At 29.2% G+C, this 13599-nt stretch overlaps 6 protein-coding genes across 6 annotated transcripts; 2 read left to right on the top strand and 4 right to left on the bottom strand. All coding sequences in view use genetic code 12, as the record gives it.

The window, feature by feature from the left end:
* Positions 1–2005: 2005 nt before the first annotated feature.
* KGF55_005321 (uncharacterized protein) lies at positions 2006–4763 on the bottom strand (the record flags this gene model as incomplete). Its single annotated transcript, XM_051760322.1, has 2 exons — positions 2006–2398; positions 3489–4763. The coding sequence occupies 2 exons, from the start codon at positions 4761–4763 to the stop codon at positions 2006–2008; spliced, it is 1668 nt and encodes a 555-aa protein (XP_051611981.1).
* A 1188-nt stretch (positions 4764–5951) lies between these two features.
* Positions 5952–7115, top strand: KGF55_005320 (uncharacterized protein; the record flags this gene model as incomplete). The annotated part of the gene is made up of 1 exon (XM_051760321.1): positions 5952–7115. One exon carries the CDS (start codon positions 5952–5954, stop codon positions 7113–7115), a length of 1164 nt encoding a protein of 387 aa, XP_051611980.1.
* Positions 7116–8203: 1088 nt separating this feature from the next.
* Positions 8204–9175, top strand: KGF55_005319 (uncharacterized protein; the record flags this gene model as incomplete). Its single annotated transcript, XM_051760320.1, has 1 exon — positions 8204–9175. The coding sequence occupies one exon, from the start codon at positions 8204–8206 to the stop codon at positions 9173–9175; it is 972 nt and encodes a 323-aa protein (XP_051611979.1).
* Positions 9176–9273: 98 nt separating this feature from the next.
* TFP1 (H(+)-transporting V1 sector ATPase subunit A) lies at positions 9274–11194 on the bottom strand (the record flags this gene model as incomplete). The annotated part of the gene is made up of 2 exons (XM_051760319.1): positions 9274–11124; positions 11192–11194. The coding sequence occupies 2 exons, from the start codon at positions 11192–11194 to the stop codon at positions 9274–9276; spliced, it is 1854 nt and encodes a 617-aa protein (XP_051611978.1).
* A 316-nt stretch (positions 11195–11510) lies between these two features.
* On the bottom strand, positions 11511–12065 carry KGF55_005317 (uncharacterized protein; the record flags this gene model as incomplete). The annotated part of the gene is made up of 1 exon (XM_051760318.1): positions 11511–12065. One exon carries the CDS (start codon positions 12063–12065, stop codon positions 11511–11513), a length of 555 nt encoding a protein of 184 aa, XP_051611977.1.
* A 224-nt stretch (positions 12066–12289) lies between these two features.
* Positions 12290–13450, bottom strand: KGF55_005316 (uncharacterized protein; the record flags this gene model as incomplete). The annotated part of the gene is made up of 1 exon (XM_051760316.1): positions 12290–13450. One exon carries the CDS (start codon positions 13448–13450, stop codon positions 12290–12292), a length of 1161 nt encoding a protein of 386 aa, XP_051611976.1.
* Positions 13451–13599: the final 149 nt, after the last annotated feature.

Below are 13599 nucleotides of genomic sequence, written 5' to 3'. Positions count from 1 at the left end.
GGAATAATTAAAAACCGTTGGATGCGACTATTCTAGTACTACAGTATAAATAATTAATACGACCGCGGGCGGTGATTGTAAGTCGACATAATAATATTTTGCCATCATAATATTAATTAATTAATATTAATATGTAAATTATAAATCAAACCGAGGAATTGTTACTTAAAGAAAAAATATAATTTTGTACTACCTTATTTTGAAATGTGGGGCGGAAAAATAAATTAGATAGACTAGAGAGAAAGAGAGAAAATAATGTTTCATCGGTTTATTTGATTAACTCGGTTATAATATAGATAAACTTACTTACTATCTTTATTATCACTATTCACTTTGAAACTAGGTAAAAGGTATTAATGATCTATTACTCTAATTTTTAATGATATAGTTGATCTGCTTGTAGTCATCCTAAATTTAGTAAGAACTTTACTTGTCGATTTATGTTTTAAATCAATTTTATAACTAATTAAATATACTTTCTTGAATTACCTAGATTGAAGATGTTCACAATCTTTTGATTAAATTGAAAGAACAGATCCTCAACAAAGTTACTAGAAATAAAGAATTAAAAATATTTAATACCATAGTAATTAGCTCCAAATAATACAATAATGAACAATAATAAAATCGTTAAATTCTTTTCTAGATACTTACTTACTTACTTTCTAGATTTAGGACTTTTGAGAAACTTCCTAGTCGAAATTTTCCTTTCTAGCTTGAACATCTAGTGATATATAATTTAAGCATTTCACGAGCGAATGATTTTTTTTTTTCATGGTTGTGTTGTCCAAGCTTAGACAAACTTATTGCTTAGAAAACTCAACGAAGAAAAGAAAAGAACATCCACTCGATATTAGCAAACTTTCAAACTAGGTGTTAATTCATGAACGTAATGAACAAATTGACTTTTCAAAATACTGTCCCTTGTTAATACTAAATTTACTTCACTAATTGGTTCACAAAGGATTAGTTGCGTTGGTCATAAAACTGTTTGAATGATTTTAACGATTACACCAAAAATGCAGCATCATTTTAAAAACCTAATACTTCATGAATTAATGAATAAATATTTTAGATATTGATTTCTCCATTCATTTTCAAATTCTAACTAAATGATGCCAATAATTCTTCTATTTCAATGCTAGGAGTAATTAATAGACCGATAAATCTTTGATTTCATGTAGCAATCAATGTTTTAGCTATAGTGTGGTGCTCGTGAGAGATGGTAACGCTTACTGGAATCCATTCTGAGACCCGTCACTAGGAATGGATTCCATTATACGTCACCATCATATGATAATTACCACACCATCTATATATTCAAAAATATTAATCTTAATAAGTGTAAGTAATGAAATTGTGGCTGATTTATTTTGATAAATGTGTTTGAATGGTAATGAGATTGAAAGCCTCTCTTCATGACATTAGTTGTTAGTCCTAAATAATTAATATGGTGGAATGAAATCGGTGTATATTAATACATTTAAGACAAACAGCTACCGTCATAAAATGAAGTATCAATTATATCATGAAATATTGGATTATTAACATTATATGTTGCATTGTTGATATAGTTGTATGAAACATAATCTAGAACAATTGTGCCAAATGATTTATATATGTCATTAAAAAATTCACCATGATGATTCCGAGTTCATCTTTTCAAAAGCATCATTTTCAATCGAAGTCCTAATTAGCTTTGAGAATGTAGTATTTTATTATAATTTTCTTCCCTTTCAGCTTTACCAATAAAAGGAATTTTGTCAATATAGTTCATGATATCAGTAGTTAAAGTTTTAGTCTCCAGTAGGTGTGTTTGTATTTAATGGAGCTGTTTTTGTTTGGGTTGCTAGTGATTTTTTTACATCTAAAGTCATGGATTCATCAACAAAAGCCTATCACACATTCACCAAATTAGACGATATAAATCTTCAAATCTAAATCAGTAAATTCATTGATTGGGAGTTGAAGAGTTGTATCTGTCCAATATGGAAGACGAGTGATTTTAGGTTTCGTTGATGAGCCAATGTCTTTTAAAAAAAATTTGACTAGCATTTGGACCTTTTAAGTAGTTGAGTAAACAGGATTTTTTGATGTTGTTAATTTCAACTGAAGAAAATGGTTGATTTGGTTTAGGTGAAACATTATGAGCTAAATCCTGAGCAGTTGGAGCATGAGTAGTTGAAGTATTAATAGTCGGATCTTCAAATAGCTGATGTTGAGGAGATTGTCCATGATCAGTGGTTGGTAACTGTTGACCTGAATTCGGTGTTGAAGTTGGAGATTGACCCAAAGGTAGAATGGCATGATAAGCTGTTGGTGAGACAGAACCTGATTTAACGAGTTGAACTGGGATTTTGAATTTTAGTTGAGGACTTTGGAGTTGACATACCTGTTTCTAGATGAGTTGAATATGATTAGTTATCCATCATAATTTGACTGATGTTATGAACCTTGGAAATGACATAATTGAATTAGCTTGAAAGAAATGTATGAAATTTGTTGTTGAAGGTGAAGTTGATATAGTTAATTAGTTGAACTTTTTGAACTTTTGAAAAATAAAAAAGGAAAAACTAAGTGAAAAAATTTATTTTTGAAATTGGGAAATTTCGATAAGTATTTATGTAAACTTTGAGTTAGTTAAAATTCGTTTTCGTAATATAATAATTTTGACTTGTTAATGGGTTAATTAAAACTTAATCTATTTGTTGAATTGGTTGTTGATTGATGTTTAAGAGTTATTAGATGAATGTGACATTTGTAATAGTTAACATTATTTCCCCTCATGATTTGTTTCATAATATTAGACCAAATTAATCAAGATTGTCTTTTAATGCTGTACTTCAACTACGTTTCAAATAAAAATGATTAATTGATATCTGTATCTGGTCTTAAATCCCAATAGTTGTGATAAAATTTAATTTGGATCTTGAAATTAATTCTTGGTAGTTTCATATTTATTATGAAAGTTTCATCTTGTTTGCCTTCTTTAAATAATTAATTGATTATGGTTGTAAAGTAGTGATCTTAAATTTGTAGTCGATCTTGCCTCTCTGTATAAAGTTGAGGTGAAATTGCGGAGATGTTCATAAAAGATGTTGATGAGTTAGCTTGTTGAGTCAACTGAATTGATTATTATAATTGAATTGTCGTGATAATTTGTTGGTAATTTCATGTGTTTGGATATAAATTTCAGATGAATTTGTTTCAGATTTTGAGAAATATTTTGTAGATCCTGCATATAATGTCTTTATAAAAATCTATATAATCATTAGTGGTGAAATCCACTAAATCACCACAATTTAGAGACGAGCTACACTCATATTCAGACTTAATTGATCTGACTGATCGTGTTTCATTAAAATTTTCATAGCCTATTAATATAAATTTATATATACTGTATAATCCCTTTATCCAGTTCTTGTATTTACTTTATCAATAACTCTCAGTAAACTAATAGTAAAAGTTAAAACCCAAGTAACTAAAACAACAAATAAAAAACTTGCTAAAGCTCTTTGTCTTCTACAAATTGATGAAATAACTGGGAAATAATTATTAACATCTTGATAATTTGATCTATAAATTTCACAAACCCATTCATCATCATATAATGTATTAAAAGCTAATGATAAATTTGCTGCTGAAAATATTATAAATAATAAATCTAAAAGAATCAATCTTATTTTACTCATTGGTTTTCTTAATCCTAAAGGTTTTCCAGCATATTCATCATAAGCAATATATATTACGTATAATATTGCACAACTTTGTACACATATTGCCATTATTGTACTTGCTTGTTGAGAAACATTTCTACCATTATATTCATCATTTGAAAATACAAATATTGTACAAGCTAATCCTAAAGCAATTGTACAAAATATTAAAGTTATAATTCTTAACATTAATGGAATTAATGGACCATTTAATAAAAAATGTTTCATTGCAGGCCTTGAATTTGATCTATTACTACCCATCCAATAACCAGCAGTAGTTTTTCTAATTTTAGAATCATGTTCTCCATCATCTTTTGTATTACTTATGAAATGCCAAAATGATTTTGATGTACTACTTTCATTAATTTGTTTATTTGCTGAATCTTCATTATTAAATTCTTTTTTTAATCTTTCATCACCTCCCCATTCTTTATTTAAATTGTATTCATTTAAAATGTTTGGATCTATATTTATATAATCTTTTGGATATGATATTGGTTGTTGTATTGAATTAAAAAATAAATTCCAATCTCCATTTATTGAATTTAAATAAGGATCATTTTGTCCTCTGAAAGATAATTCTATTTTGTCTCTTTTTGAATCTTGTTGATGGGTCAGGCTTTCTTGTTGTAGTTGTTGTAGTTGTTGCTGCTGCTGTTCACCAATGTCATTATCATTATTATTTTGTAAATTTGGCTGATTTATATTTTGATTATGTTTAGCTTCATATGTAACTTTTTTTGAAATTGAATCTAATACATAAACAGGTACAACATTTGGTTTATGACTATAACTATTTATATGAATATTTGAGAATGGATTTTCTGGAAGTGAAGGTAGATTTGGAAAATTGTTTTTATGATTATTGTTCTCATTATTGTAATTATTACTATTGTGATGATAATTATTTTTATTATGATTATTATTTATATGATGATAATTATTTGAACTTATTGTTGAATTTGAAGGGATTTGAGTTGTGGAATTAGTTGAGTTTGGGGAATTAGATAGATTTTGATCTATTTCTTCATGATGTAGTGACAGCATATAACGTATGTAATTGGGTTGGACAAATTTGATTGTATAGATCTATAAATGCAATTTGATAAGTATTTGTATGCCGTTAGTTCAAAGTGATATCTATTGGTTCTATTTGGTTACCAATTCTTTATGTCAATCTTGTACTGATATCTCTCAAGTATTTATTGAGATATGCTATGTTATTGTATCTTACTATAAAAAACGTTTTTGTAAACATCAAATAGTAAAAGCAATGTCCGAATAGAGCTACCAATTTTGAAAATTATGAAACTTATACTAAAATATCCAATTAACTACAAAGTTTTTATATCAAAAAGTTAGTCTGAAAAAGTATAAACTGAATATGTGGCTCTGTGGTTTCAAACTATAATCGTTCCTTGTTGAGATTTGGTTGGTGGGAAAAAAAAATTGTAGTGTAATTACAGATATAAAAAGTTTAGTTTCAATTTGATACAAATTTTTTGTAATTGAACCTTATTGAATTGAAACCGACAATTCAAACACGAGATTATTTTTAAGGGTTAAGAGCAACAAGTATATCTGATTGTTATTTTCGAAAAATTGTCGAATATTTGATCTCTGGCGAGGAATCAGTTGGTGAATTTCGAAGGACTATCGAAAAATTCGCTTGATGGACGGATAAGTGATAATCTGAAGAACCCAAAACCTATGGTTCGTGGTCTTTCAAAATCCGAGGATTAGATACATGTTTTTCGTCAGCAAGGCATTCTAAAATGTTTTTATAAAATGCGTCTATACCTCACTTGCTTGAACTTATCTGCAACATTGTTCAAAAATGCGATCACTGTCAACGAGCTGGCCCGGCCATGCAAATGCTTTAGAATGAATTGACAACTACACCACCTGCACGTCCAGGCAATAACTTGGCTCGTTGACAATAATCACACTTTTGAATGATACATGTACCTCCTTTAACTTCCAGATATCAAACTAAGCGGAAGAGGTTTGATGTAATAATAAATAATTTTCAAATATTAGTACCTGATAAAACTTTCGAAACACTTTGACGTAATATAATATTACACAAAGTACTTTTTTTTGTTTTTTGTGTCACCATCTATTCCATTATCAAATTGCAATTTCATCAATAGCAATAATCAAAAGGCGAAGACAAGATCAATTAGTTCAGAAGATTCGTACTAAATTTTTGAATTCAGGTAATTTCATTATAATATGAATAGATATGGATTGATCAGTGATACGTCCATACGAAGTTTTGGGTCAAAAGTGCCGAGGAACTTTATAATTCATAGATTTCAATCAAACTCATCATCATCAGCCTCAAATTCAACCACCAACCCAACCACTACACAATTAATTAAAAAAACTCCCATCATAGATAAAAATTCAATTTATGTTATTTCAATACCAATAACAACTCAAAGATCATTTATATATTGTAATCATAGACCAGATTTATTAAATAAAACTCAATATAAAAGAATACCATTTATAATAAAATTTGAAACAAAAATCATAAATTTAGCAACAAAAGCATGGAATAAATTAATTACATCAAAACTGAAAATTAATATTAAAATTACTGAATTTATAATGAAATTATTATCAACCATACCTTATCAGGAAAATTGTTTAAGATCATTTCCGAGTAAAGATGCAATGATTAGAGAAATTAATGAAGAAAGTTTACATTTAATAAAACCTATTGAAAAAGAAGAAAATGAAGAGACTACTGAAGATGGGAATGAAAAACCCAAACCTGTAAAAGATACAATTGTTTTACAATCAGATATAACGAATTTAAATATTCCAAATGATCAATTAAAGCCAATACCATTATATCATCCAAAACTTCAAAATCCAACAACTATACTTAATGAATTATATAAATTTAGGAAAGATAATGAAGAAATTCATAAAAAGAATGCGTGGTTATGTGGTATTGCAATACCATTATGTTTACCATTAGCTTTAATTCCCGTATTACCAAATGTTCCTGGATTTTATTTTACTTATAGATTATATTGTAATTATAAAGCTTTAATGGGTATAAAACATTTAGATTATTTATTAGAAACTAATATTCCTCAACAAGATTATTATCCAACAACACAAGAAACAGTTAATAAAACTAAACATATAAATTTTAAATCTATTGAAGAAATAGATAAAATTTATAGATTTTATAATCCTGAAATTGAATTAAATTTAAATAATGACATCAATGAAGAAGTGATAATAAATCCTGAAATTATTGATGGTCTAGTTAAAGAATTTGATTTAGAAACAAGTTTAAAAGATGAGTTACTAAAAGCTTTAAAACAAGAAAAGAAAAGATTGAAAAAAGAGCATAAAGTAGATGATCAAGTTAATTGATTCATTAGAGTATATATTTATTTCAAACACATTGTACATATTACTTCATTTTTTACTGTATAACTCTATCCGACGATAACGAATGATTCAATAACTTTAAACAGATGCAAAATCGACCCTTTGATTCGAATAAATAGACCGATTTCAGTAGTGAACAGTCTTATTCACCGAACGATTTGAACTTGAGTTCCATGACTTTTGCAAGATCTGGATTCGAAATGACCACTACGCCACGTCAAAAATCAGATTTGGCGTATGTATCAAAACAATCACGTGAGCTGCACGTGAATAATTTTATTTGTTAGGGTTTTCAGTTAAGACTGCTTTTTTTGCCATAAGTAGTGCGAAATATAAAGTATGGAGTTCTCTCTTACTAAGTACATAATAATATAGTTAACTTTGAAATTTTTCTATCTCCTCTTTCTTCTTCTTTTTCCCCTTTCACCATACAAATTTCAGTTATTTCATTATGAGAGATAAGTGGAGAAAAAAAAGAGTTAGAAGACTTAAGAGAAAGAGACGGAAGGTTAGAGCTAGATCAAAGTAAACGAGTCGTAATGTTTTTACAAACTTAAATTGAAGGAAATGTTTATGAATGTTTTGAATTTGATAATTTGAGAATAATGGAGAGAGAGATTGAAATTTACAAATTGTTGGAGAATATTTTAATTGAATTGAAGATTATAGTTTTGACTGTGCTTTTTTAAATAATGAAATGTATATGAAAATGGTATGAATAACGAGATTAAGAATTTGATGAAATATGGTAATGATTTGTATGATGCTTGATGCTTGATGCTTTATTTTTGAATGGATATTTTGAAATTAAATGATGTTTTTGGAAGTTTATGGTTTGTAGAATATTATTTAGTTGGTCTAGTTCGTTATAAAATTATACGACCTATTTTTTAAACTTGGAGAAAAATCTTGTAGTATTATTTGTTGGTTGATTACGATCTCTTTGTTTAATAAATTAAATACCTTTTGAAAATTGCGCTTTTGATTTGCGCTGTTTTACTTTGGCTGCAAAATATAGATTTGCAATAAGATTTGAGTTTCATAGCATTCTATATTTCACAACTAAAATAATGATTGAACCTCAATTGAATCACATCACGCATATAAACTCAAATATAGAGCTACAAAGCTCAACAAAAAATGTTAAACCAGTAGCTCTTTCATCTCCTATTCGCCCAAATATAAAAAAAGCTCACCAACTTAATCATATCTCGAAGCATTACAAATATATTCAAACTCCACCAACAAGTCAAGTAAAACAAGCTTCAACAATTCAAGTACTACCATTATTATCATCAACAACAACAACTGCTGCTATAGTAGAAGAGTCAAGTTCATTTGATGTGGAGTCTCCTACATCAGATCCTTTAACTCCATTATCACCAAGAGATTTTATTTCACCACATGATCCACCATATGAAGCAGATTTATATTTCCCACCACCAAATAGAATGAAAAAAGCAATTAATATTTTAGGAACTTCAGATATTTTTACAGAATATGTAGAAGATAGATATTCACGATTTAGACCAAATATATCACAACATAATAATGATATGATAATGAATAATTTACATCCTTTTCAAAAAGAAAATTATGGAATTGAACAAAAAAGTTTTTTACAAAATTTAGGATCATGGTTCAAATCTTCAAAAAAGACAAAAACAATACCAACTACAATTGATTTGGAAAGACAAGATGAAGGTAGAGAAGAAACCCAAGAAGAAGAAGAAGAAAACCAAGAAAATAAAAGTAATAGTTTTCGAACAATTATAATAAATCAAGAACCAGAACAAACTCCTCAACCAATTTATACACCAAGAGGAATCCCAATAAATGAATATATTCTAAATTATAATAAAATTCCTGATAATTCAAATTTAGGTGAAGAAATTGAAAGAAGAGAAGCAATTATAAATTCATTTGATGATGATATTAGAGATTTAATTGATGGAGTTGATAATTTTTTAACTTCATGTTTAGATGGTATTTGGATGTTTTTGATGATTATTTGGAATAATTGTAGTATATCAATATATTGATTGATTAATGAAAATTTAAAACTCAACTTATATTATATTATTATATAATTTTTTTCTCTAATAATTTTTTTATCTAAAAATTCTTAATTTACACCAACTTATTCTGAGGCTTCAGCGAATCTTTCCGATATTTTAGTTAATAATTCTCCATACTCTTTTTCACCTTCTTTTTCACCATTTGATGGTTCAAAAAATTTAGCTGAAGAAACAGCATGTTTAACATCACCAGTTTGTTCACTTAATTTTGACCATTGAGCTCCATTAGCAACGGCTTTTTGAGCTTCATCATAATAACCAATAAAAGCCTTCATCATATCATAAGTCTTCCATATGGGGCAGAATTGATCATAAGTGGAATAACCATTTTGTTGTAAAAAGTCTTCTTTTATCAATGCTGAAACATCTAAAGTAATTTTATCTGAATCACTCAAAGCAGATTTACCAACTAATTGAACAACTTGTTCCAATTCTTCAGCATTTGATAAAATTTCTTTTATTTTATTTCTTAATTGTGGGAAATCTGGATAATTTTCATCATAATATTTATTTAAAACATTAGTATATTTTGAATATGAAACTGCTGTATTAATTGATGGGAAATGTTTTCTTTGTGCTAACTTTTTATCTAAACCCCAAAATACTTGTGTAATACCTAAAGTAGATGTAGTAACCGGATCTGAAAAATCACCACCTGCTGGTGACACAGCTGCAACGATAGATACAGAACCTATTCTATCAGGTGACCCTAATGCTGTTGCTTTACCTGCTCTTTCATAGAATGAAGCTAATTTAGCACCTAAATAAGCAGGGAAACCTTGATCTGCAGGCATTTCTCCTAATCTACCTGAAATTTCTCTCAAGGCCTCTGCCCAACGAGATGATGAATCAGCAATCATAGAAACGTTTTTACCTTGATCTCTGAAGTATTCTGCTAATGTAATACCTGTATAAATTGATGCTTCTCTTGCTGCGACCGGCATATTTGATGTATTTGCAACTAAAGTTGTTCTTTTCATAATAGGCTCTTTTCGACCGTCAATTTCAGTGTATAGCTCAGGAAACTCCATCAACACCTCTGCCATTTCGTTGCCTCGTTCTCCGCAGCCCACGTAGATAATGACGTCTGAGTTGGAGAACTTCGATAAAGATTGTGAAATTACGGTTTTTCCACAACCAAAAGCACCTGGAATACAAGTTGTACCACCTTGAACACAAGGAAACAAGGAATCTAACACTCTTTGACCTGTTAATAAAGGATAATCAGCAGTTAACTTCTCAGCAACTGGTCTAGGGACTCTTACTGGCCAAGTATGCATCATTGAATATTTATGTTTTTTACCATCAAATTCTAACTCCAACACCGTGTCTTCCACATTATATGATCCTACTTCTGCAATTGATGTTATAGTACCTCTTGCTCTTGGTGGCAATAAGATCTTATGGTCATCTAATAACGAATTTTCGAAAACTGAGCCAAAAATATCACCTCCAGTGATATGATCTCCAACTTTCAATTGTTCTGGTTTAAAATCATATTTTGCAGTTCTTGATAAAGCAGGAACATCAATACCTCTTGGGATATAAATAGAATTAGTTTCATCTTTAATAGATTTTAAAGGTCTTTGAATACCATCATAAATTGTATCCAACAAACCAGGTCCCAATTCTGCTGACAAAGGTGCACCTGTTCTTAAAACAGGATCTCCAACAGTAACACCTGCAGTTTCTTCATAAACTTGAATAGTTGCTTTATCTCCATTAATTCTAATAACTTCTCCAACTAAATTATCATGACCAACTTTCACTAACTCATACATCGCACAACCAATCATGTTTTCGGCAACGACAACAGGACCGGAAACTGAATAAATTTGTCCATACAGTCCTTCTTTTTGATCATCGATAGAAAGACGTTTAATTTCTTTCCTTGCGTTTTCTAAAACCCCAGCCTAATACGAAATTGTTAGTAAAAAATGTTTCAATACAAAAGTCTATGGCCAATTGATCAAAACATACCATTGTACTCTGATTTAGAATTATATAGTTTGATTGGAGGTGTTAGTAATCAATTAAAGTCTTATCGATATATTTGAAATATTCTGAAACTCGACTTTATTCAGCAAATACAGTATCGCTAAAGAGGTCGTTCATTTACCAAATTTGCGGATTACCAAATTTCAACTATTTAAGAACCAGAGTACTAGAGAATACGCCATAAACAAGCTAGAATGATTTGAATCCGTATATTTATAGATCTTGAGTTCGTAATAAATGTCTCCATGGCCAAGTTTTAGTCCAATTAATACATCAAGAACACTTAAATAATTATTCACTTTTATAATTTGACACCTAATTTACTAGCTCTATCTAAAGCAATATCACACATGGCTTCCAAAGCATCAATTTTCTCCAATTCAATGTTATTCCTTGCTATTCTATCTTCCATATTTTTAATTATTTCATCACGAGATCTTCCATTAACAAACACAACATATCTTAACCCTGGAAAAGTTGATTCATATTGTTCATTTAATTCTTTCAACCTTGATTGTATTCCCTCAAGTTTCTTCTGTTCATTCGTTGAATGCTCACTTAATTTTGTCCCTTTTGGTGCTCCAAGCCTAGGATGTGCTGATATGATGTTTTCAATTAATGTGTTACATTCTTTGGAATTTCTAGATTTAAAAAAAGTAGTTTGATTTAAAGTTTGTAGTAGTCTTGTTCTTACTAACTCTATAAATTCTGGGTAAGTTTTAAAGTTTTCTTTTATGACATATGTATCTATGAACCAAGTTACTGAATCACATGGTTCAAATAAGTGATCGTATACAAGCTTTTGCTGTTGTGCGGATTGTGATTTGAATTCCTCAATTGTTGGGAGCTGATACATCACACTTCTATTGACAATGGATGAAAGAAATAGATATCCAGCTTGAGGTGGAATGGTGATTTCTCAAACGTTTTGATAGCATTTTATGAATTCGGTTATCTACGATTCAGATTTTTTATTCTTTTTCAGTTTTGTGTGAGAGATAAGATTACGGTCCAATTACCATTTGAGAGTCAAAATTATCTATCATGACAAATGTACATTATATTTAAATAAATGATCCCTTAATCAGTGAAATGTTGAACATGTCTTAAATCTTCTAATTTTTTCTTATTTGGACCACCTTTTTGAGCAATTAATGGATGTCTCCATTGTTTTGTGTAAGTGAATAAAACATCTGCCAATTTAGTAGTATCATTGATACCTAAATCTGCAAAAGTCTTTGCATTTGGATCAATTACTTGATTTATTACATGTCTTTGCATTTGATCTGGGTTTGGTAATTTCCACCATGGTAATTGTTGTATTCCTGCTATGAATTTAGCTAATGGTAATGGTAAATCATAATCTCCGAAATTATAACTTATAGGACCAGCTTGGGCATAATTTTCAGTTATACCATGTATCATTTGTCTTATTTCTTGATATGATATTTTTTCAGGACCATATAATTCAAAAGTTTGTCCAGCTGTTGAATCATCATATGCTATTTTCTCTATACCTCTTGCTACATCAAGTACATGAACAGGATAAATTTCTTTTTGATTTCTATTTGGTGTCCACATTTTAATCTTTGGTCCTAAATAATTTAATAAATTATCTTCTCTACCAAACATTTGAGATGGTCTTACAATTGTTGAATCAGGTAAAATATCTTTTACAACTTGTTCTCCAACACCTTTTGTTGCATAAAATATGGATTCAGATTTGGGATTAGCATTATAAGAACTTACATGAACATATCTTGGTACATTTGCATCCTTTGTAGCTTGTGCTATTCTTTCAGCTAAAGCTATATTTATATCAGCCATTGAAAAATTCTTAGTGTCATAATCTGCTCCAATACAATTTATAACAATATCACTATTTGCTACAGAATCTTCAATACTTTGTAAGTTTCTAGCATCTATTTCAACAAAGTTTACTACTCCTAAATCTCCTGCAACTTTTAAAAATCTCTTTTTTAAATCATCTCTAAATGGAACAATTGTGGTAGTACCATGTCTTGCTAATTTAGAAACTAAATAACGACCCAAGAATCCAGTAGCTCCAAATACAGTAGCTGTATATCCTGTTCTTGAAGATCTACCACCTGGTCCAACGGCTAAATTTACTTTTCCATTCTTGGTTATATTTATATCTTGTTCTAAAACTGATGTGTATAGTGATCTTTCAGATCGTGTAAATTGTGCTTTAGCAATTGATCTAACCAGTGACTTCAACATTTCATTAAATTATATATATGTGAGCAGAGATTAGTATAGTTGCAGTGTGGTTGTCTGATGTGTTTGGTCTAAGGTCTTTAATACAAATTTTCTCTGTTTATTAATATAATTTTCGTGTTATCTGGTTGGTTGTAGAAAAAAAGCAATGT

This window comes from Candida pseudojiufengensis, assembly GCF_024610245.1.
Source record: "Candida pseudojiufengensis strain CBS 10847 chromosome Unknown scaffold27, whole genome shotgun sequence".
Classification (NCBI taxonomy): domain Eukaryota; kingdom Fungi; phylum Ascomycota; class Pichiomycetes; order Serinales; family Debaryomycetaceae; genus Lodderomyces; species Lodderomyces pseudojiufengensis.
Note: the sequence above shows the minus strand (reverse complement) of the source record. Positions and strands in the feature narration are given on the sequence as shown.